The sequence below is a fragment of the Remersonia thermophila genome, chromosome 7 (genome assembly GCF_042764415.1).
Source record: "Remersonia thermophila strain ATCC 22073 chromosome 7, whole genome shotgun sequence".
Taxonomy (NCBI): domain Eukaryota; kingdom Fungi; phylum Ascomycota; class Sordariomycetes; order Sordariales; family Chaetomiaceae; genus Remersonia; species Remersonia thermophila.
In genome coordinates this window covers 581,959-603,098 of record NC_092223.1, presented here as the reverse complement: position 1 = coordinate 603,098, position 21,140 = coordinate 581,959, and the positions used below count along the sequence as shown (strand labels likewise).

The 21,140-nt window shown below is 62.5% G+C and overlaps 4 protein-coding genes and 2 non-coding genes across 6 annotated transcripts; 3 read left to right on the top strand and 3 right to left on the bottom strand.

Moving 5' to 3' along the window:
* Positions 1-1,098: 1,098 nt before the first annotated feature.
* On the bottom strand, positions 1,099-1,229 carry VTJ83DRAFT_t157. Its single transcript has one exon. It is a non-coding gene; the product is annotated as a tRNA-Pro (tRNA).
* A 338-nt stretch (positions 1,230-1,567) lies between these two features.
* On the top strand, positions 1,568-1,690 carry VTJ83DRAFT_t167. The gene has a single exon. It is a non-coding gene; the product is annotated as a tRNA-Pro (tRNA).
* Positions 1,691-2,786: 1,096 nt separating this feature from the next.
* VTJ83DRAFT_7143 (uncharacterized protein) lies at positions 2,787-4,707 on the bottom strand (the record flags this gene model as incomplete). The annotated part of the gene is made up of 2 exons (XM_071013933.1): positions 2,787-3,826; positions 3,906-4,707. 2 exons carry the CDS (start codon positions 4,705-4,707, stop codon positions 2,787-2,789), a joined length of 1,842 nt encoding a protein of 613 aa, XP_070863360.1.
* A 1,044-nt stretch (positions 4,708-5,751) lies between these two features.
* Positions 5,752-10,062, bottom strand: VTJ83DRAFT_7142 (uncharacterized protein; the record flags this gene model as incomplete). The annotated part of the gene is made up of 1 exon (XM_071013932.1): positions 5,752-10,062. One exon carries the CDS (start codon positions 10,060-10,062, stop codon positions 5,752-5,754), a length of 4,311 nt encoding a protein of 1,436 aa, XP_070863359.1.
* A 3,301-nt stretch (positions 10,063-13,363) lies between these two features.
* VTJ83DRAFT_7141 (uncharacterized protein) lies at positions 13,364-16,603 on the top strand (the record flags this gene model as incomplete). Its single annotated transcript, XM_071013931.1, has 1 exon — positions 13,364-16,603. One exon carries the CDS (start codon positions 13,364-13,366, stop codon positions 16,601-16,603), a length of 3,240 nt encoding a protein of 1,079 aa, XP_070863358.1.
* Positions 16,604-17,556: 953 nt separating this feature from the next.
* VTJ83DRAFT_7140 (uncharacterized protein) lies at positions 17,557-19,329 on the top strand (the record flags this gene model as incomplete). The annotated part of the gene is made up of 3 exons (XM_071013930.1): positions 17,557-17,583; positions 17,696-18,761; positions 18,872-19,329. The coding sequence occupies 3 exons, from the start codon at positions 17,557-17,559 to the stop codon at positions 19,327-19,329; spliced, it is 1,551 nt and encodes a 516-aa protein (XP_070863357.1).
* Between the last annotated feature and the right edge of the window lie 1,811 nt (positions 19,330-21,140).

Sequence of the window (21,140 nt, the reverse complement as noted above, 5' to 3'; positions counted from 1 at the left end):
CGGCCGTCCTGGTGGCTCTGCTGTTGGTGGAGAGCGTGGTGCGTGTTGCAGCGAGGGGTGCGGCGGGGTTGGTGGAGGGGCTTTGTGCGGTTTTGGATTGGGTTGGGGCTGAGGATTGAGGAGCCTGTCTATGAAGACGGGGGGAGAGGGCGCAGGAAGGGGGGGGGAGGTGTTGGGTTGTTTTTGAGGGTTGCCATTTGTTTAAGTTTTTGAGTGCCATCCTACCAGCTGGAGCTGGCACACATCCGGGGACACCTAGCATAGTGTATGAGCGTTTGCAATTTCGTGAATGTACAGAACCTTCGTGTATCTGGTGTTATCTTGTTGGAGCATTCAGATGGGATCGTGGATGATGTTGCGTCTAGCTTACGGGCAATGTGTAGATACAATGTATAGTACCGTACATTCATGTAGGACAGCGCTTGGTGTCGTACAGAGGCGTTGTCTGTGTTCTTGGTAGAAGGCCATGTTTCATTTGTTTCTCCGGTCCAACGGTCCGACAGCTGAGTGAGACATGAGGTTTCATGAGATTTAGAAGTGATGTCACTGGCTGAGGTAACCTGGAACCTGCCCCGAGGCTTTTCCCCTGTATTACTATAGTATATCTATTACCCGGACCCCAAGCATAGCTAAGGTAAAGCTGGTGGATGGCGTTGCTTCTTGTTCTCATCTCGACCTAAGATAGGCAGCCATACCTCAGGTCTCTGACCTTGGTTGCGTGCGTGATGCATCGATGCGTTTCTTCGTTTTGCTACGAACCCCTTGTTTTGCTCCTAGTGTTTGCTTCGAACAAATTTCTTGCATGTCGAAGGAACAACAACAGAACAAAACACAAAAAAAAAAAAAAAGTAAAAAAGAAAAAAGAGAGAAGAAACAAATGACAACTTTCCTTAATCCTCTCCTCCTCCTCCCTCTTCTTTTTTTCTTTTCCTGATCGCAAAAGCAGCTACCTCTCTGTCCCGCGTGAATACGTGCAGCATCAGGAACGTACCCATGACAGTGACACCTCTACAACAACAACACCACCACCACCACCAACACACAAATGCAAGAAAAGAAAAAAAAGAAAAGACAAAATTGAATCGCAAAGCAACCGAGGGGCTCAATCGGGGATCGAACCCGAGACCTCGCACATTTTCTCCTGCTTCATCGCAGGCGGGCTTTTTCCTCTTTCCACGAGGGAATCGAATCCACCCGAAGCGCGAATCATACCACTAGACCATTGAGCCGGGTTCCTCGCGGGGGTTTTGTCGCTGACGTTCCGTAACCGAATCTGCGGCTGATAAAAACAAAAAGGAGAGCGGGGGGGAATAACGATGTGGAGTTCTGGCACCAACGGGCGAGGTCCGGCGTGCGGTACCTATCCAGTAATTAGTTATGCGATGTGCGGTGAAGACGGTGAAGTCGGTGAACGACGGTGAACGGTGGTCTCGATGACGCCTCAGGGGCCAGCGCTGGACGGTAATACCGCACCGGACGGACAGCAGGTCAACATGAGCCGAAGGGGTTGTAAGGTGGTTTCATAAGCCAAGGTTTGACGTTCTCACTCCGATATCGCACGCCGACTGGGCTGTTGGTCTAGTGGTATGATTCTCGCTTTGGGTCTGATCTGTGCCTTGGCATGCGCGCTTAGGAATTCGATCTGTCACAAGAATGCGAGAGGTCCCGGGTTCAATCCCCGGACAGCCCCTTGTGCGATTTCTTTTTTTCCTTTTCCCTGTCTTGTATTTTCAAATGCCAGTATGCGTGAGGTCGACGTACAAAATGTGGTGTTTCTTTTTGAGACATACTCGCCGGACTGTAGGTCTTGCCCCTCCCAGACTGTATCACGTGCCACCCCATACATAACCCTAACCCTTGCCACCCCGCGCCCGTACAACTTCGCGGCTGCCATTCCGATGAAGACCGCCAAAGCCATTTAACCTCCCAACTCTGCCAATTACATTGAAAATGGTGGCAGGCGAGGCACCAAGTGAGGTGGGAGGGGAGGCGCCACCACCAGGGGCAGGGTCGCCAGGGCCACCAGAGGCACCAGAGGCAGGGCGCGCGGGAGGGGTGCAAGCCAGGCGAACCAGGCGCAGGCAAGTCAGGCAGCTGAGGTAATGGGAGGGGAGGGCATGGCAGGCGAGGTCATGGATTTTGACGCTTAAGGCGCCTTGAGGGTTAGGGCTCTGTATGGATTACGTCGTCAGATATGTTGTTGCGAATTGTAGCCATTCGATTTTTATTGCGTTTTTGAGCGATTCAGCCGCTGCGAGGCTGCTTGATTTTGGCGATGATGATCATGGTGTTGAGCAATTGATGGCGCAGGACGCGACGATGGATCAAAGGGTTAGGGTTATGTATGGGGGTGGCACGTGATACAGTCTGGGAGGGGCAAGACCTACAGTCCGGCGAGTGTGTCTCTTCTTTTTATTTACGATTCGTGAATTTCAAGGTGCGAGGTTTGTCAAGCATGACGGGTTCGGGGGGTGGCATGTCTCCTGGCGTCTTGGACACAGGGATATCCATCCAAGGATGATGGATTACTACAGCGATTAGGTATCTGAAGGTGGCTACTGTATTAATACAAGCATGAGGGGCAACAACGGCATGTGCTTTTTTTCGGATGCGAGTTCGCCGGCCATGTGCACAACGAAGGGGAGGCAGGGGGAGGGATCTTCATGCACAGGACAAGACCAACACCGAACCCTGTTCATGATAATCCAAACGCTGCTGAACCAAGCACCAACAAACAATGCCTGCTCATCAATTACGGTCCCCTCCCCCTCGACCAACCCGCCCGGCTACTCGCCGCCAGCGGCGCTCGAGTGCGACGTGCCCGGCCTGCTGGTCGAACCCAGCTTCCTCAGCTTCCCTCCCGTCTTGGCATTGAACAAGCTCTTGACCCTCCTCAGCTTCGACATGACATCCATCTCCTTCTTCCTGCGCGCCTCCTCGTCATCCAGGCCGCCGTCGTCCTCCATCTCTTGGGCAAGCAGGAGCTCGCCTCCTTCGGCGCCCGCCGTCGTCGGCCTCCGTACCGGCGTGGACGGCACCGCCGCCGCCGCCGCTGACTCCCCCGCCGGGCCCGCGCCGCCTCCTTCTTGGCCCCGGCCGGGCGCAGGAACGGAGCTCTTGCTCCGCCCGTGCCCAGGCGCGGCGGCGGCGGCGGGCTTCCTCTTGGCGCTCCCGCCCGAGACCTTGTCCCGGATGAAGGCCTCGTTGCGCAGCCCGACGACCAGCACCTCCCACGCGGCCATGTCGCGCTGCTCCCCGGCGCCTCCGGACCCCGCGCCGCCGAGCGGGCGGGCCGCCGGGTTCCGCTGCGCGGCGGGGTTCTTCCAAGGGCAGAAGAAGCGGTGCTCGCGCAGGGGGTCGAGGTGGTCCATGAGCGGGCGGGAGGACGTGGAGCCGGGGCCGGGAGAGCCGGCGGTGGGTTCTCGCGGACGGAACATCCACAGGCCGAGACGGCGCAGGCAGGTGTGGCAGGAAGCGCTGTTGGGGACGGGGGTGCCGAGCTGAGGGTGAGTGAGGGATTGCCAGCCGAGGAGGGCGAGGGCGAGGGCGGAGCGGTTGATGGGGGCCGTCGAGCTCGCAGGCGCGGACGCGTCCGTCGAAGAGGCGGTTTTGTCTTGCTGGGTGGCGGCGGGGGGTGGTGGCGGTGGCTGGGCGAAGAAGTCCGGCGGCAGGTGGGAGATGACGGTGTCGAGGTTGAGGGTCGGCGGCAGGCGGATGCTGGACTCGTCCGGGAGGAAGGGCCCGCGCTCGCAGAGCTCGTCGTAGCGCTGGCGGAGACCTTGGAGGGCGAGCTTCGGGTTGGGGTAGGGCAGGCGGAGGAGCGAATCTGTCGGTTGCTTGGGTTAGCAAGACGCAGGAGCCAAACGCAACGTGCCAAAGAGAAAGAAAAACAAAACCAAGCTCACCATCACACCCTTTCCTCCTCCACAAACACTCCTCCCCGTGCGCCTCCACCACCAGCTCCCTGTACCGCTCGATCACGCTCTCGGCGATCTCGCTCGCAATCAGCACCGCCACCTCCCTCCCGTCCGGCTCCTCCCGCCGGTTCACCTTGATGGTCAGCTCGCGCGCGCACAGGCTGCACTTGACCCGCTCCTTGCCGACGCACGACCATCCGCGCTTGGCCCACTCGATCTCGCTGACGCGCTCCGGCTTGGGCGCCCAGCCCGTCAGCTCCTGGAACGTGGACAGCCGGCGAAGCAGCTGCTCGCGGTCGTTGGGGCAGTACTTGGGCGGGGGCGGTCGGCCGTCCGTGTTGTTGATGGCGCTCGCGGCGCCGGCGCCGGCGCCGGGGGTCCAGCGGCGGAGGGTGACGTTGGAGATGGAGGCCGTGGCGGTGCCGGACATGGCGGGGACGGAGCGGATGCTGGCGGGCGAGGAGGCCAGCACCGACGAAGCGCCGGTTTTGGTGGGAGTCGAGGTCAGGCCGGTCCTGCGACCAAAGTCGGGGCCGCTGCCACCGCTGACGCCGCTGCCGATGCCGCTGCCGCCGACTCGGCGTTTCTTGCTGAGCATCTCGAGAACGCTGTCGGTGGGCATGGTGGAGGTGGAGGAGGCGAGGCGCGAGGTGGAGAGGGAGCGACGGAGGTGCGGCGACGATGAGGACGGGTGGTCGGTCGTGGTGTAGTCTGCGGTTGTCGTTGTCGCGGGCTGTTGGCCCAGGCCTTGGATGAGCGCATTGAACTTGCGCTTAACGGCGGAGTTCATTGTTTTTTTCTGAAGGTTTCTGTCCGCCGCGATGTGACGCCGTCAGACTGCGCGCGTGTGTGTGGGGGGGAGGGGGGGCGGTTGCTGTTGTGTCGTCCCAGCGGCTCGGCGTCCAAAGACCTGCGATTGATGGATTCCAGAACTCCAAGAAACGTTAGCCACCGGATGCTGTGGCAACGGATGGAATCCGGTCGTTGATTGCCACACGATGACCCCCACCCGTCGGATGCGGACAAGCTTGGGATGACGACAGAAGGGCGCTTCCAAAACCACCGGCTCGTCGCCTTGGATTGTCACGTCTGATGTTTCAAATCGAGTGCAACGCTTGGAAGGCTCGCTCCAAGCGCAGAGAGCTGATGTCAAATGTACATAGACTCTGATGTGTTGTTTGGGTTGGAGCGTGGAGACTTTTGTTTTCTTTTTGCCGAGCTGGGAACGGGGGCAGCGAAAGATGGGGTCCCCGGGGCTTACCTCACAGGGTTAGGGTCTTGGCACCTCGTCGTTCTGGGCCTGCCCCGGTCAGGCTCCACCCCACTTCCCACCTTTCCTAATGAGGTACTCGACGCACCTGACCCGCCCCACTTGGCAGACAATTCTTGGCACGCGTTTTGACGATTCACTCGTTTCGTCGGTTTTGTTTCTTGGTCCTCGACTTACACCAGTTCACTACGCAGTAGTTCCAGCACATCACACATGGAACAACATCGTCATCATCATGCCATCCATCCCATGCCACACAATGGATTTTCATTTTTCCCGTAACCAAATCGTGTCTTCATTTTAGATCCGGGTATCTCAAATAGGTGCACCACTACCTGTTACCTCCTGCGTACTTGATCCCTCTTGTCGGTGCAGGGAAAGCAGACCAATGCAACCCAACCTCGCCCGCGCCCTCGTCAAAGCCAAACGAAAAAAAACTTGCGCAAACCAACTCTCGTTACCATACCATGCCAATGACACGCACGTTTTGTATGTAGCCTGGCCTCCCTCCACGACATCTTTTCCATTTTTTTTTCTTTTTTTTGCATCTTTTCCTCCTTCTGCTCACTCAATCTTCCTCTGTCGAAACCCAATGGCTCCCCACCTCACCCGCAACGCCAGCGAGCTCAGCACCACGCTGATGCTGCTCAACGCCATGGCCAAGCTCGCCCACACCGGGTCCAGCCGGATGTGCTGCCCCGACGGCGTCGTCAAGGGATAAAACACCCCCGCCGCCACCGGCAGCGCCAGGCAGTTGTACACGACCGCCCAGCCAAAGTTGAACATGATCCTCCGGAGCACCACCTGGGACATGTCCAGCAGGTCGACCACCGCCCGCAGGTCGCTCTTGACGAGCACGAAATCGGCGCTGCTGATGGCCACGTCCGCCCCGCTGCCGATGGCGATCCCCACATCCGCCGACGTCAGCGCCGGCGAGTCGTTGATGCCGTCCCCCACCATGGCCACCATGGCGCGCTTCGTGATCGACTCGTCCGCCCCGCTTCGCAATCCCCGGAGAAGACGCCGCTTCTTGCGCGCCCGCAGGGTCGATTGCAGGTGCTTGATCTTCTCCGCCTTGCCCGTCGGGAGGACCCCGGCGATGACCTGGTCCGACGGGATCCCCAGCTGGCGGGCCACCGCGGCGGCCGTCGTGGGGTTGTCGCCCGAGAGCATCCAGACGCGGGTGCCGCTGGACTGGAGGGCGCGGATGATGTGGGGGGCTTCGGGGCGGATCGGGTCCGAGATGGACAGGGCCAAGGAGAGGGTCCACGGGGCGGCAGCAGCCGCCTTCTCGGCGTCGGACGAGCGATGACGGGCGGCGACCAGAGCGATGGATTTGGCTTCCGACTTCCACCGCTCCAGCGTCGCGGCCGTCTCCGGCGGGATGGAGACGGCGAGGTCCGCCATGAAGGCTTCGTTGCCAACAGCCAGGTCAAAGGCAGCGGCGGCGGCGGCGCAGGATGAAGAGGGGGAGGACGCATCCTCCGCCTCGTTTTCGGAAGCGCCAAAGGCGATGCTGAGCGCCGTTGCCCGAAGGCCTTTGCCAGGGAACTCTTGCAGCCCGTCGACGCTGGCCCTGGCGGCCGTCCGCCCGGCGCAAAACGCCACGACGGCCTTTGCGATCGGGTGGCTGCTGTTCTCCTCGACCGCCTTGAGCGCCGCGAGAAGCGCCTCCCGCTGCCGGCCCTCGTCGACGTACGCCTCCGCGTCCGTCACGCTCGGCTCGCCGCCCTGCGTCAGCGTTCCCGTCTTGTCAAACACGACAACGTCCACCCGGCTGGCCTTCTCAAACGCCTCGCCGCCTCCCTTGGCCAAGATGCCGTGCTTGGCGGCCAGCCCGCTCCCGACGAAGATGGCCGTCGGCGCCGCGAGCGCCAGGCCGCACGGGCACGCCACCACGAACACGGCGATGGCGAACTGCAGGCTGAAGGCGACCCAGCCGCCGCTCGTCACGTCCAGAAAGTGCCCCGGGATCCTCCCGCCGAGGCCCAGCGACAGCCAGAGGATCCACGTCAGCACGGCGATCAGCATCACCACGGGCACAAAGTACGACGTGAGCACGTCGGCCACCTGCTCGATCGGGGCGCGCTTGGTCTGGCCCTCGCGGACGACCTCGACGATCTTGTCCAGCATCGAGGCCCCCGCGGCGCCCGTGATGCGCGCGAGGACCGCCTGGGCGCCCGAGTTGACGGTGCCCGCGAACACGGGGTCGCCGGGCTGCTTGCGCACGGGGCGCGACTCGCCCGTCAGGCTCGACTCGTCAAAGGCGGACTCGCCCTTGACGACGGTGGCGTCGGCCGGCGGGGAGCCGCCGTGCGGGATGCGCACGACGTCGCCGTGGTCCAGCAGGTCGGCCTGCACGACGGCGTCGCGCTCGGCGGGCGTGCCGTACCCTTCGATGAGCACCGCCGTGGTCGGCCGCAGCTTGGCCAGCTGCTCCACGGCGTCGCCCGTCTTGGCCTTGGAGTAGCTCTCGATCAGGCGGCCCAGCAGCAGGAAGAAGGCCAGGAACACGACCGAGTCGAAGTAGAAGTTGCTGTCGTTGATCTCGGCCGGCCGGTCCACCGCGGCGGCGATCATCTGGCTGACGCTCGAGATGTAGGCGATGGTCGTGCCCAGCGACATGAGCGTGTTCATGCTCCCGAAGCGGTAGAACCTCTGGATCACGGGCATGCGGCTGCCCCGGCGCCAGAGGGCGCGGATCTCCTTGATGGCGCGGCGGTGGAACAGGTCGGCCGCGAAAAAGTAGACGGGCGTGGCCAGGATGAAGAGGGCGACCTGCGCGCGGCTGATGCCCGACGTCCACGGCTCCATGAGGAAGTGCGCCGTGGGCGAGTGGCGCGGCATCAGCGACATGTAGACGATGCCGATGATGAAGGTCGGGATGCCGACGAGCCCGGAGAACACGACGCGCCAGAGGATCGCGCGGCGGTGCTTGCGCATGATCTGCTTGGCGCGCTCCTCGAGGGTGGGCGGGTGGTGGATGGAGGGGGAAAAGCCGGGATCCGACGCCGAGATGGCGGCGAGGATGTGCCGGATGGTGAAGGACGGGGCGGAGGGGACGTAGGAGAGCTTGAGCATGGGGCGCTGTAGGGTGGGCGGGGTGAGGATGCGCAGCTGGCGGTGGGAGGGGAAGGCGGAGAGGGAGGCGAGGATGCGTTGGGGGCAGTGATGGCAGTAGAGGCCGGCGATGGCGATCTCGACCGTGCGCGAGGGGGACTGTCCGCCGCTAGTGGCGGCTGTCTTGGTTGTCGTCGTCGTCGCCGTCGTCGCCGCCGCTGCCGTCGTCGTTGCTAGCCCCGTATCAAGGCTTGGACCCAGCGGGGCGACGTCGGTAAGTGTTCCCTCAAACCCGAGGTCCTCGATGGCCTGGACCAGCTTGTCGGCGTTCTGCCGACCGTCAAAGTCGACCGTCGCGCTGTGGGTGAGCAGGTTGACGGCCACCTCACGCACCCAGGGTTTGCTTCGGAGCTCCCGCGTGATGCTGTTGGCGCAGGACGCGCACGTCATGCCCACGATGGCCAGGCTGGCTCGCCACGCCTCCGGCTCCGGCTCCGATTCCGACCTGGAACCCACCCCCCCGAACCCCGGCTTCAGAGCCGTCGTCTTCGCCGCCCCCGGTGCCGGAACCACCTCCTTGACGTCCACCAGCGTCGCCTCGAACCCCAGCTCCTCCACCGCTTCCGCCAGCTTGTCGGCCTTTTCTCCGTCGCGCAAATCGACCGTCGCGCTCCCTCCAATGACGTCGACGGCCACGACCGACGCGATCCAGTCGTGCTGCTGGAGCCCTTCGCGGATGCTGGCGGCGCACGATGCACACGTCATCCCCCCCACCGCAAGGGTTGCGCGGTAGAGGGGCGACGGCTCTGCGCTGGCGGGGTCGACAACGATGAACGGTGCGTGTCGTTGCTGGCCTTGGTCGTCCTGGGGAAGCGGCGGTGCTGGTTGTGTTGGTGCTGGCGCTGGTGATGGTGCGGGTCCTGCAGCTGGGGCGGTGAACGACAAGGCCGTCGTGGGTGTCGTAGGGGTGGTGGGCGTGGTGGTTTCGATGGTGCCAGCGATGCTCTTGAATGTCTCGAGCGCATGTTTCTCCTCGAGGTCGGAGGGTTCCGTAGAAGAAGCGCCAGGAGCAGCCCTGCTGGTTCGGCACTGCTCGCAATGCTCCAGGTGGGCTTGGTGGCGCTGGCCCCGCGATGCTGAAGACCGCAGGGGTCGGAATAAGCGGGCGAAGGAGGAGGTTGAACGATCCATGTTGTTGTTGTTGTTGATAATGATGATGTTAGTATCGTTTTGACAGACACCGGTGCTAGGCGGCTGCTGCCGCTGCTGTTGCTGTTGCTGTTGCTGTTGCTGCTGCTTCTGCTGCTGCTGCTGGTCTTTTGGTGGGGATGGATCCTCGCCGGCCCCAGCTCCGTCTTGGTCCAGATAGAGGTCAACGTCCAGATCGGACAGGTCCTCGGCCGTCGTCGCCACGGCGCACACTTCAAAGCCGCTATCCTCGAGGGCCTGGCGCATGCGACGGAGGGAAGCGCCGGGAGCGTGCTCAACCGTCACAACCGAGGTGACCACGTTCGGGGAGACCCACTTGATGACGGAAGAGGAGGAGGAAGAAGAAGGAGAAGAAGAAGAAGAAGAGGAGGAGGCTGCAGGGGAGGCAGAAGAATTGTTGAGGGTGTTGAGAGTGCTGAGGGCAGAATTGTCTCGACCGGAAGCGTCTCCACCGGGAAAGGCGCCGTAGATGGCCGCCTTTATGCTGGAGACACAAGTGGGACAGTGCAAGTTGCCCAGCAAGAAGGACGACGTGACGGTGACGGTTGCTGCGGATGGACGGGGCGCATGGTGGTGGAGGCGGGTCTGGGGTACTCTCGGCGCCATGGTTGGTGGTGGTGACCCTGGGGGGGTCTCCAGAAGACGCACGGCTACGTTTCTTGTGTCTTATCCGGGGGGGTGGCAGAGAGAGCGGGCAACCCGACGCCGTTCCCCAGCGGGTGTGCGTGTATGGGGTGCAGTGTATCGTGGCACGGCCGACTCGACGGAGGAGAGATTAGAGAGATTAGCACCCGTTACCCTTCTCGGAAGTGCGGACCTCGCTGTTGAGAGCGACGCCGGGATAATAGGCTGAAGTGACCGGGGGGGGGGGGGGGAGGTTGGGTTGCGTGGTCAGCAAATCCGGACAAAGATGAAAATTGCTTTGGCGACGGCCAGGGTAGTAATCGCAGGTAATGGTGGTGTTTGGGGCTGTCAAGGCGCCAGCGGACCAAGACGGGCACCAAGACGGGCTCCAAGACTGCGTGCTCAGCAGCAGGTTCATGCGAGCCGCGAGGGCGGGATGCGTGGAAGGTTGGTCGGTACGGACGGCTGGGAAGCGGGAACGCAACCAGCTTCCGGGTTGAGACACGCAAACGATCAAGTCTGAGACAGGTTCGGAAAATTCCAAGATGGGTGGTCAATGTACCTGTCGGGGACGACTCGGCGACGTTGGCATGGAAAGTCTAGAAGGAACGAGAAGCGGGACCGTCTGTTGGAAAAGCCCCCACGGAAGAGAAGCCGTTGGTGGCTACGTATACTATTATATACTAGATAGGCACACGCCTCGACAAGCTGCTTTTTTTTTTTTTTTTTTTCAAGAAACTGGAAATGGCTGGGACCACGAGACTGGACCTGAGAGCCGGGAGGAGGAAGCAAACCGCCTGATCTGGTGGATTCTAGACGTGCGCCGTCCTCCGTAAGGCGAACCTCAGGTACCTTGGCCACCTCGTCTCTTCCAGAGGTTCCCGTGCGGTAACCGTAACAGGCTTGGTCCGGGTGCCTCTAATGATTCAGCACTTTGCGCGTTTGTACGCCAAGGGACCCGGTGGCAAGGCAGCTGAGCAACCACGCACAATTGCCGCAGATTCTCTCCTTACCTAGGTAGGCGATGATCGGGTTCCCTCCGTCTTGGTGTTCGGTGTTAGTGCCAGCGTGCTAGTGGGTCGCCTGCCAAGTCCGGCAATGCATGGGTGCTTTCTTGCCACCACCAGTACCGTTCATCCATGCTGCACACAGTATTCATCCATGCCGTATTCATTACGGTATCTACGTGCACACCACTCAGCACCTTAACTCTTGAATTTTCCACCCGTGTGTGTGTGCGTGCGTGCGTGCGTGTGTGTGTGTGTGTGTGTGTGTGTGCGTGTTCCGGGCGTCTTCGTCTCTGTCTCCGGGGGACCACGCCGGCCGTCTCTTTTTTTTTCTTTTTTTTATTTGGTTCTTCGCTGCATCGGCCCGTCTCGTTCCCATCGTTGTTGTTCCCTTTGCTGCAACGGCCGCTTTCCCCCTCTGGGCAGGGCTTCCCCGGATCTCCGTGGCCGTCTGCCGTCTCGGCATGCGACGCAGCCGTCCAATGGAGCAGGGGAACGCGATCGGCTCTTTTCCCACCGTTGCAACCCTCCAACTGAATTCTCCCCCCCCCCAAAGACCAAGAACGCACGGTAATTCCGCCTGAAGAACACGTTGTGTGGACAACCCAGAAGGAACACATGGGCTTTGTAACAATGCATGCATGCATTACCGACCGGTTTCTCCCCCTTGTCGAAGCTCATCCCATGTCTCTCTCCCCTTGCCCCTTCCCCCTTGTTCTTCCTCTTGACGTTCGACATGCGTCACCGAGTTTTCAGGTGGCCAATCTTTGAAAAAGGAACCATTGGTTCAGGAACACGCACAAATAGCGCAGCCCCTGGGTCCCATGACGGGGTCCCGGTCGGATGACGCATGCCTTTTCATCAAGGGGCTTTGTCAAACCTTGGCCCCAGTTCTTTTCCATTCGGCTCCGAACGGACCCCTCCGCGCCCCCGCTCCCCCCCCTCCCCTGTTGACTCGGCAAGACTCGGCAAGACTCGGCCGACTCGGCCGACTCGTCTCGGGCAGACCCACCTTTCCACGCATGTCCCGCTCCGGGCTCCGGGGTCCCACACACGATTCCACCGCGCCGTTTCCGGACACGGCGCCGGATGGGGCCGGCTCCGAGTCTCCGCTTTCGGCCGGGCCGGCGGGGGAGCGGAGGAGGGAGGGGGCGCCCGATTTCGGTCGGTGCCGTAGGAATGCTCTCCGTCCGGTGCCTGTCCCGGGTTTCTTTCCAGCCAACGAGCCTTGGGCGAGTTTGTTAGGTGGCCCTCGTGCTCAGGCTCTTGTGCAAAGCGTTCAGCCAGAGTCCTTCCCTTTTCCATGCTCGTGTCATTCCAAGATCTCGACAGCCAAGCTTCATGTCCTCCCCCCACAACAACGTGGCCTTTGACCGGACCTGCTCTTGGCCTCGCCGACAGCCTCCCGACATCCCCGGCGTCCCGCCCGACAGCCGGAGGGATTGCCACCATGCCCCCCTCGCCCTCCCCCCGACTCGGAGCTGGGCGCGACTGTTTTGCTGCTGTTGGCTGCTGTTGGCTGCTGGCGGCTGCTGTTTTGCGCCGTCAAAGTCACGTGACACCCCCGATGCAGGGGGCCCAAGATCGGAAACCCCCACAAAGGACGTCCCAATCGGGTTAGCGTCAATCACGCAATCCTCGACTTTTAAAGCACGAGCTCGAGACGTTTGTCAACGGCAAAAAAAGTGGCAGCGCACGCCATCCGCGGCGAAACCAAAGACACAGGGAAAACCGCGCGTGAGAGCGTGGGCGTGTGGGAGTGGTCGGTTAAGGGGGGAGGGGGGGGGGGGAAAGGGCTAAGAAAATATCCAGAACCTGCAAATATTTGATACATGAATTGTTTATTTTGTGGTTTTTCTTTCTCTTTCCTTTCTTGTTTTCACCACTTACACGACACTACACCATACACACCAGGACGTGCCACCATCACCATCTTGGGTTGGGCGGCGTTGTTGTTGTTGTTGTTGTCGTTGTTCTTGTTGTCGTGACACTTATATAGAGAGGACATTCTCTCTTCTTTGCCTCCTCTCCCCCAGTTTCACCCGGTTTCACATCTGTCCCTCTCGCCCTTTTCGCTGGCTCAGTTGCAGCTTTCGGTCCTCTCTGTCGGAAGGCGATTCGAGGCTGTCCCCGGGCCGCTCAGCTGCCTCGTCCCTCGCTTCCTTGCCAGCGGCTGTGATTCGCCCCTCGAAGTGGCCTTGAAGAGGACGACATCTTCTCCCGTCCCTCCTCCTCCTTCTCCTCCATCCCTGCTGGACCCTCCCGAGCTGCCCAGCATGCACTTCAAGAACGAGACCACCACGGGCGGCCCCCTGCCCCTGGCCTCTTCCGAGGACGCCGTCAAGTCCAAGCAGGCCGCTCCGGCGGCGTCTATCCCCCCGCTGGCCAACATCTCGGGCCCAAGCTACGTCACCAGCCAGCTCCTGGTCCAGCAGACGGCCTACAAGCTCTCGGACAAGATCTTCTCCTTCTCGCCCGACACCTTCGCCCTCGACTCGGCCGTCAAGGCCTGGTCCGCCGCCGGCGAGAAGAACGCTCAGGGCGAGCCCACCGCCGTCGTGCCCCTCCAGACCCGCTCCGGCGCCGGCACCCTGGCCCTGGGATACATCTTCTCCAAGGACTTTGACCTCTCCAAGCGCCACGTGCCCCAGACCCTGCTGGCTCCCTCCCTGAGCCTGCGCCACCTGCGGACCGCCCTCGACCAGCTGTCCCTCCTTTACGGCGTCGCCAGCCCCTTCGTCGCCCACGTCGCCGCGGCCGACTACCTCGCCTCGGACGGCCTCGCCGCCGACTACGACCCGGCCCTGCGCCTCGCCGACGATCTCGGCCTCGGCCTCGTCTCGAGCGCCTCGGCCCGCGAGGCCCAGCACATCGCCCTCCTCGCCACCCTCCTCGCCTCCCTCCTGCCGACCCTGCACGTCTACGACGGCCTGCGCGCCGCCCGCGAGACCGTGCGCGTCGTGGACGCCCTGGGCGCCGACGCCCTCGCCGACGCCTACCAGCGCCTCGCCGCCCAGGTCAAGGGGCTCAACAAGCGCCTCGACACCGCCGGCAAGGTCGTCGAGCTGCTGCGCGCCTTCAACGCCGAGCTCGGCACGGCGTACGCCCCGTTTGAGTACCACGGCCACGAGGCCCCCGAGGCGGTCCTCGTCGTCTTCGGCTCCGCCGAGGCCCAGCTGGCCAAGCAGGTCGCCGGCGCCCTCGCCGCCCAAGGCGTCAAGGTCGGCGCCATCAACGTGCGCGTGTACCGCCCCTTCGTCGAGGAGGCCTTCCTCGAGGTCCTGCCCGAGAGCGTCCGCCGCGTGGCCGTGCTCGGCCAGGTCCGCGATGCCGCCGCCGTGGAGGACGCCTCGGTCCGCTCCGCCCTGCATGCCGACGTGCTCACGGCCGTGTCGTTCGCCGACCGCCCGGCGGAGCCCGCCGTGGTGGACGTCAAGTACGCCGCCAGCACGGCGCACACGCCGGCCTCCATCGCCGCCATCCTCCGCCGCCTGACGGCCAAGGACGGCGCCGTCGTCGAGGAGACGCCGCTGGAGACGCCGCTGGCGCTGCCCTCGCTGCAGGCGGCCAGGCAGTACGTCTTCTGGGACGCGGACGACGCCGCCGCCGCCGGCGCCCCCGCCGCCCTGGGCCGCCTGCTCGCCCGCGACGCCCCCAACAACGTCTACGTCCACGAGACGTACGACAACCTCGTCCAGGGCGGCGCCGTGCGCACCGACATCCGCGACTCGGCCCAGGCCGTCGAGGCGCCGTTCGCCATCGACGAGGCCGACGTCGTGGTCGTCGGCGACGAGCGCCTGCTCAAGAACCTGGACGTCGTCGCCGACGCCAAGCCCGGGTCGGCCCTCGTCCTCCGCCTGCCCGGCCTCAAGGAGGGCGCCGAGGAGCTCGAGAAGCGCATCCCCGCCCCCGTCCGCAAGCAGGTGCAGGCCAAGGGCGTCGACCTCTGGGTCCTCGACCCGGCCGCCTCGCCCGCCCTCGAGAAGGACGCGGCGCTGGCCGCCCAGCTCGCCTTCCTCCGCGTCGCTCGCCCCGACATCGCCCTCGAGCGCCTCGCCAAGCTCGGCGACGTCGCCGCCGACGAGGCCGCGCTCGCCGAGGCGTCCGAGGCGCTGGCCCAGGCCCTCCGCAAGGTCGAGGTGCCTGCCGCCTGGGCCGACGCCCCGGAGGCGGCGGCGGCGGCGGCGGCGGCGGCCGGCCTCCACGCCTTCCGCCCGACGAGCTTCGCGCCCTTCGACAAGACCGAGGCCGAGCCCGCCCTGGCCGTCAGCTCGTGGCAAGAAGCCGCCAAGGGCCTGGCCTTCAAGGAGGCCTACGGCACGCGCATCGACCTCCGCCCCGACCTCACCGTCAAGACCTTCACGGTGCACGTCCAGGAGAACCGCCGCCTCACGCCCTCCACCTACGACCGCAACATCTTCCACATCGAGTTCGACCTCGGCGACTCGGGGCTCACCTACAAGATCGGCGAGGCCCTGGGCGTGCACGCCGAAAACGACCCGGAGCAGGTCCTCGAGTTCATCGGGTGGTACGGCCTGCGCGCCGACGACCTGGTCCAGGTGCCCTCGCGCGAGGACCCGGCCGTCGCCGAGACGCGCACCGTCTACCAGGCCCTCCTGCAGAACGTCGACATCCTCGGCAAGCCCCCCAAGCGCTTCTTCGAGTCCCTCGCCGAGTTCGCCGCCGACCCGGCCGAGAAGGAGAGGCTCGCCTTCCTGGGCTCCAAGGAGGGCGCCGACGACTTCAAGCGCCTCTCCGAGGTCGACACGGTCACCTACGCCGACGTCTTGCGCGACTTCCCCTCGGCCCGCCCGTCCCTGCCGGACCTCGTGCGCATCGTCGCGCCCCTCAAGCGCCGCGAGTACTCGATCGCCTCGGCCCAGGCCGTCACCCCCAACGCCGTCTCCCTCATGATCGTCGTCGTCGACTGGACCGACGGCCGCGGCCGCAAGCGCACCGGCCACGCCACGCGCTACCTGTCGGGCCTGCGCCCGGGCGCCGCCGTCACCGTCAGCGTCAAGCCCTCCGTCATGAAGCTGCCCGCCAAGGACACGGCGCCGCTCATCATGGCCGGCCTCGGCACCGGCCTGGCCCCCTTCCGCGCCTTTGTCCAGTACCGCGCCATGCAAAAGGCCCAGGGCAAGGAGATCGGCTCCATCCTCCTCTACCTCGGCAGCCGCCACCAGCGCGAGGAGTACCTGTACGGCGAGGAGTGGGAGGCCTACCTCGACGCCGGCGTCATCACGCTTCTCGGCGCCGCCTTCTCCCGCGACCAGCCCCAAAAGATCTACATCCAGGACCGCATGCGCCAGACCATGCAGCAGATCGTCCAGGCCTACATCAAGGAGGAGGGCTCCTTCTACCTGTGCGGCCCCACCTGGCCCGTCCCCGACGTCACGGCCGTCCTCGAGGAGGCCATCAAGGAGGAGGCCAAGGAGCGCGGCGCCAAGGTCGATAGCCGCAAGGAGATTGAGAGGCTCAAGGAGGAGGGGAGGTACGTCCTCGAGGTGTATTAGACCGCCGCTCCTTGGCAGCAAAACCCTATCCCACCACAAAAAAAAAGGAGGTGAAAGCCGGGAGTGGTGTCTTTTCTTGTCTAGACTTTTTTGGGTTGTTTGTTCTCTCTTTTTCTTTTTTTTTTTTATTCTCTCTAGTTCTCGCGCCGCTTGAGCGCTTGGAATCCCGTCGTCATTCGGGCAAATAATACCATCCACTGTGCGTGTGCCCCTGAATTGGAATAGATTATTCTCGACATCGTTTCGGTGCTGGCCCCGCTAGGTGCTGGCCCCGCTAGGTGCTTCTGCCTCTTCGCGGTATGAATGTGTCTGCGTCTGTGGCTGTGTGTCGCTGGCATGAACTTGTGTTGGCCACGTCGGTCTCTTCTGTCTCTGCTTGCCTGCTTGCTGTTGCCGTGTACACCGTATATTTTTCTATAAGAGGCCCACTAGTTATGCGTGTCTCAGCTTGCTTGCTTCTAGACTCCCCCGCTAAAAGTCCAGCCGGGCAGCACAGAGTTACAAAGTACTCAGTACATGCTATTACTGTGTACACGCTGGGTTCGGAGCCCCCGTCACGGGATCGATGACGAGGGTTCTTGGCAGCCCGCAGCGTTGTGTGGGGTAGTGAACGAGCCCAACGCCCAATGCCGGCGCAGATGGCCGATGCCCCTCCCGAACAAAGGAGATGAGCCGGGGAACATTCAGGTTCGTGTGGGGGGGTTGCTGGGATAGATCCCGGGGAACAGCCTCGGGCCGGGGGCCATGCAATGGGCCTTGGGTGAGGTGTTGCTTAGGTACAGCACAGCACCTACATGCCGCGGAAACCTGCCCTTTCTGCTCTCAACAACACGGCCTTCCTTTCTCACCTGTAGTACCTTTTTGTTTTCCTCGCTGTTGTATTGATTCGGGAACCTGCATGCTGAACTGAACCCACCGGTCGCTGGCTCTCAGTTCCCCCAACCGCCGCCACCATGACAGCCATCCGCGTCCTCCCCAGTGTAAGTGCCACCCCTGCCCCTCACCACCACAACCCCCCTTTCACCCGACCTCATCATCTATCTCCTCCCACGCAACACAACCTATAACCGAAAATCTCACATCCGGCAACAGAAAGCCCTCCGCGCAGCCAGCCTGCTCCGGACCATTCAATTCACCCACCCGCCCTCCTGCCCCTGTCACAGCAACCCCAACCACCACCATCAGCATCCCAACGGCCCCTCCTCGGCTGCCTCCCTGGCCACCCGCTTCGCCAACCACGCCAACGGCGCCTCCCGCCGGCACTATGCCACCCCTCACCCCCAGCAGCCGGAAAAGGAGTACGCCTTTGAGATGGCCGCCTCGTCCATCCGCTTCGGCCCCGGCGCGACCCGCGAGATCGGCATGGACGTGACCAACCTCGGCGCCAAGCGCGTGTGCGTAGTCACGGACCCGACCGTCAACGAGCTCGTCGCCATGCGCACCGTGCGCGAGGCCCTGGACGCCGAGGGCGTCGAGTACCGCGTCTTCAAGGACGTGGTGATCGAGCCCAAGGACTACTCGGTCAAGGCGGCCATCGAGTGGGCGCGGCCGTACGACCCGGACCTGTTCGTCGCCGTCGGCGGCGGGTCCGTCATCGACACGGCCAAGCTCATGAACCTGTACACGTGCTACCCGGAGGCCGACTTTATGGACTTTGTCAACGCGCCGCTGGGCCGCGGGAAGCCCGTCGAGCGCAAGCTCCGGCCGCTCATCGCCGTGCCGACCACCGCCGGCACGGGCAGCGAGACCACGGGCACCGCCATCTTCGACCTCACCGGCCAGGGCGCCAAGACGGGCGTCGCGCACCGCAACCTCAAGCCGACGCTCGGCATCTGCGACCCGCTCAACACGGCCACCATGCCCGCCGCCGTGCGCGCGTCGAGCGGCCTCGACGTGCTCTGCCACGCCCTCGAGTCGTGGACGGCCATCCCGTACAGCGAGCGGGTCCCGCGGCCCCGGAACCCCATCCTCCGCCCGGCGTACCAGGGCGCCAACCCCATCAGCGACATCTTTTCGCTGCACGCGCTGCGGCAGACGGTCAAGTACCTGCCGCGGAGCGTGCGGGATCCCGAGGACCTCGAGGCGCAGAGCGAGATGCTGCTGGCCGCCACGCTGGCCGGCGTCGGGTTCGGCAACGCAGGCGTGCATCTGTGCCATGGTGAGTCCGATGCCCCTTTGGGACCCTCCTCTCCTTTCCGCCCTGAGAACAAAAGACAAGGTTGAGAAAAAAAAAAAAAAGAAACGGCGAGGCTGACAAGAAAAAAACAGGCATGTCCTACCCCATCTCGTCCCAAAACCCCTCCAAGCACCGGCACGCCGGCTACGCCGTCACCACGCCTCTCATCCCCCACGGCGTCTCCGTCGCCGTCACCGCCCCCTCCGTGTTCCGCTTCACCGCCGCGTCCAACCCGGACCGCCATCTCGTCGCCGCCGAGGCCTTCGGCGTTGACACGAGCCAGGTCAAGCGCGAGTCCGCCGGCGAGGTCCTCGCCGAGGCCATCGCCAGGTTCCTGGCCGAGGACCTGCCGGGCCAGCCCCGGGGCCTGAAGGACCTGGGGTTCGGCGAGGAGCACGTGGGGAGGCTGGTCGAGGGGACGCTGCCGCAGGCGAGGGTGCTGAGCCTCGCGCCGGGCCTGGGCATGGAGGTCGGCGGCAAGACGGACGGGCTGGACAAGGAGAGGGAGATCTTGCGGGCGCTGTTTGAGGACGCCATGGTGCATCATTAGACCGATGAATGGGTGTCAAGAGGGAGTGATGGGGACCGGGAAGAAGAGAGATATTAGGAAGCTGCTGAGGGCTGGGTTGTATATATATATATATATGTCTCAGATCAATGACGCTGGGAGTTTGTGAAGTGGTGAGGTATGGGAACGTTGTCCGCTGCTGGCGTGAAGTAGCATGGTGTAAATCAGCTCTTTGTAATTAATGCTCACAAGAAGATGGACAATGGTAGCTCACATGTGGGACGCGGAGGAGAGAGAGCGGCAACCGATAGCCAAGTATGAAGCATCGGCCCAAGCCGAACAGTGTACACCACCAGCGTTTTCGTCTTCTTACCTACACGCCATGGAGGACGCATCGTGCAAATCAACATTGCCATATCTCCCCTAGCTAATCCCCTCCCCAACTTCCCCCTTCTCTTGAGAACTCGGTAACGCAGAGAGAGCCCACGCTCCTGATCCCCTAAATCAAGACCTCTTAGAGACCAAGTCGCCAACCGCCCAGATCGTCGACGTCGAGCTCGCACAACCACCTACCAAAGGAACCTTCTTGTATCTCCAGGTCAAGTAGGTACCTACACCGGTACTTACACCGCTTTTCCCGGAGGGGGGGAGGGAGGGCAGCGCGTCCAGCTAACTGCTTCCGGTCCATTTGTGCTTGCCATTGTCGACGATAATCTTGTTCCCCTTCCGTATTCTGATGCAGTGCCTAGGACAGTACTCCGCGCCGGGGTGAGGGCCCGGGGAGTCCACCAAGCCCATCTTGCACGAGCCGAAAGGCACACCGCTGTCGTAGCCCAACTCGACCCGAGTGCAATGTTCATATTTATATCGCATCAGCCTGGTGCAGCCTTCCTTGCGGCAAGTGACGTGGATCCGGTAGCACATGGCGGCAGGCTTCGCGATGCAGATGTGAGTAGGAACCCTGAAGGTGCTGTCGAGCGAAGTGCTAGCGTGCCTTGGTGCGAAGATGGTAATTATTGAGGCCGCTTCTGGAATGCTATTTGGCATCTCCTGATGCTCAAGTTCCTTCACGCGGAGGAAGAGGCAGGCAATGTTGCCTTAGTTTATTCGTTGCCACAGTATGACTTGCTGGCATGAACAGGTGTTTGACACGCCCATCGCGAACAAGACCAAGAGCCCGGGAACTCGTCACAGAACAGCGTGGCCATGGCTGATCAGAAAGACTTTGTCCTCCGCTGGTAGGTCCCTACCGGTTGGTCCCTACCTCGTGATGCAGGGCGAGGCCAGATGACCCAAACAGCTGTGCCCACACGCCAACAATAACGAGGTCAACAGCCGTGGCCGCGATGATGGAGCAAGCAGAATCAGACGAGAAGCAGAGATCGCTTAAGCAAAGAGAGCACCCTTCTGGGCGGTCAAGTTTAAGGCGACAGCCATCACCACAACGAGAGAACCGTCGGCAAGAAAGGCCGATTGAGTAATTAGGTGAGAAACTGAGCGCTCAACGCTATGGTGCCTTAAGAGATATTACCTCAAGCCCATAAGCCCATGCCTCCGAGCCCCCTGGACGCACTGCCCCAAACCCCCCCTGATCCCTTGACACAGAAGCCACCGACAAACCCAGCGCTTGACGCACGCCTTTCCATACGTCCCAAGACAAGCATCATCATTCCATGAATTCATCACCATCAAGCAGGTGGAACTCAGCACGTATTAACAACCAGCTCTCTCCCTTTCCCAACGATGCTTTCAAACCCATCTCCTCCTCCCCGGAGCCTTCCCTACAGAACCCTTCTCCAGCTACGCCACTCCATTGGGCTGGTGGTCGGTGCAGTATACCCAGTCGTCGTGGC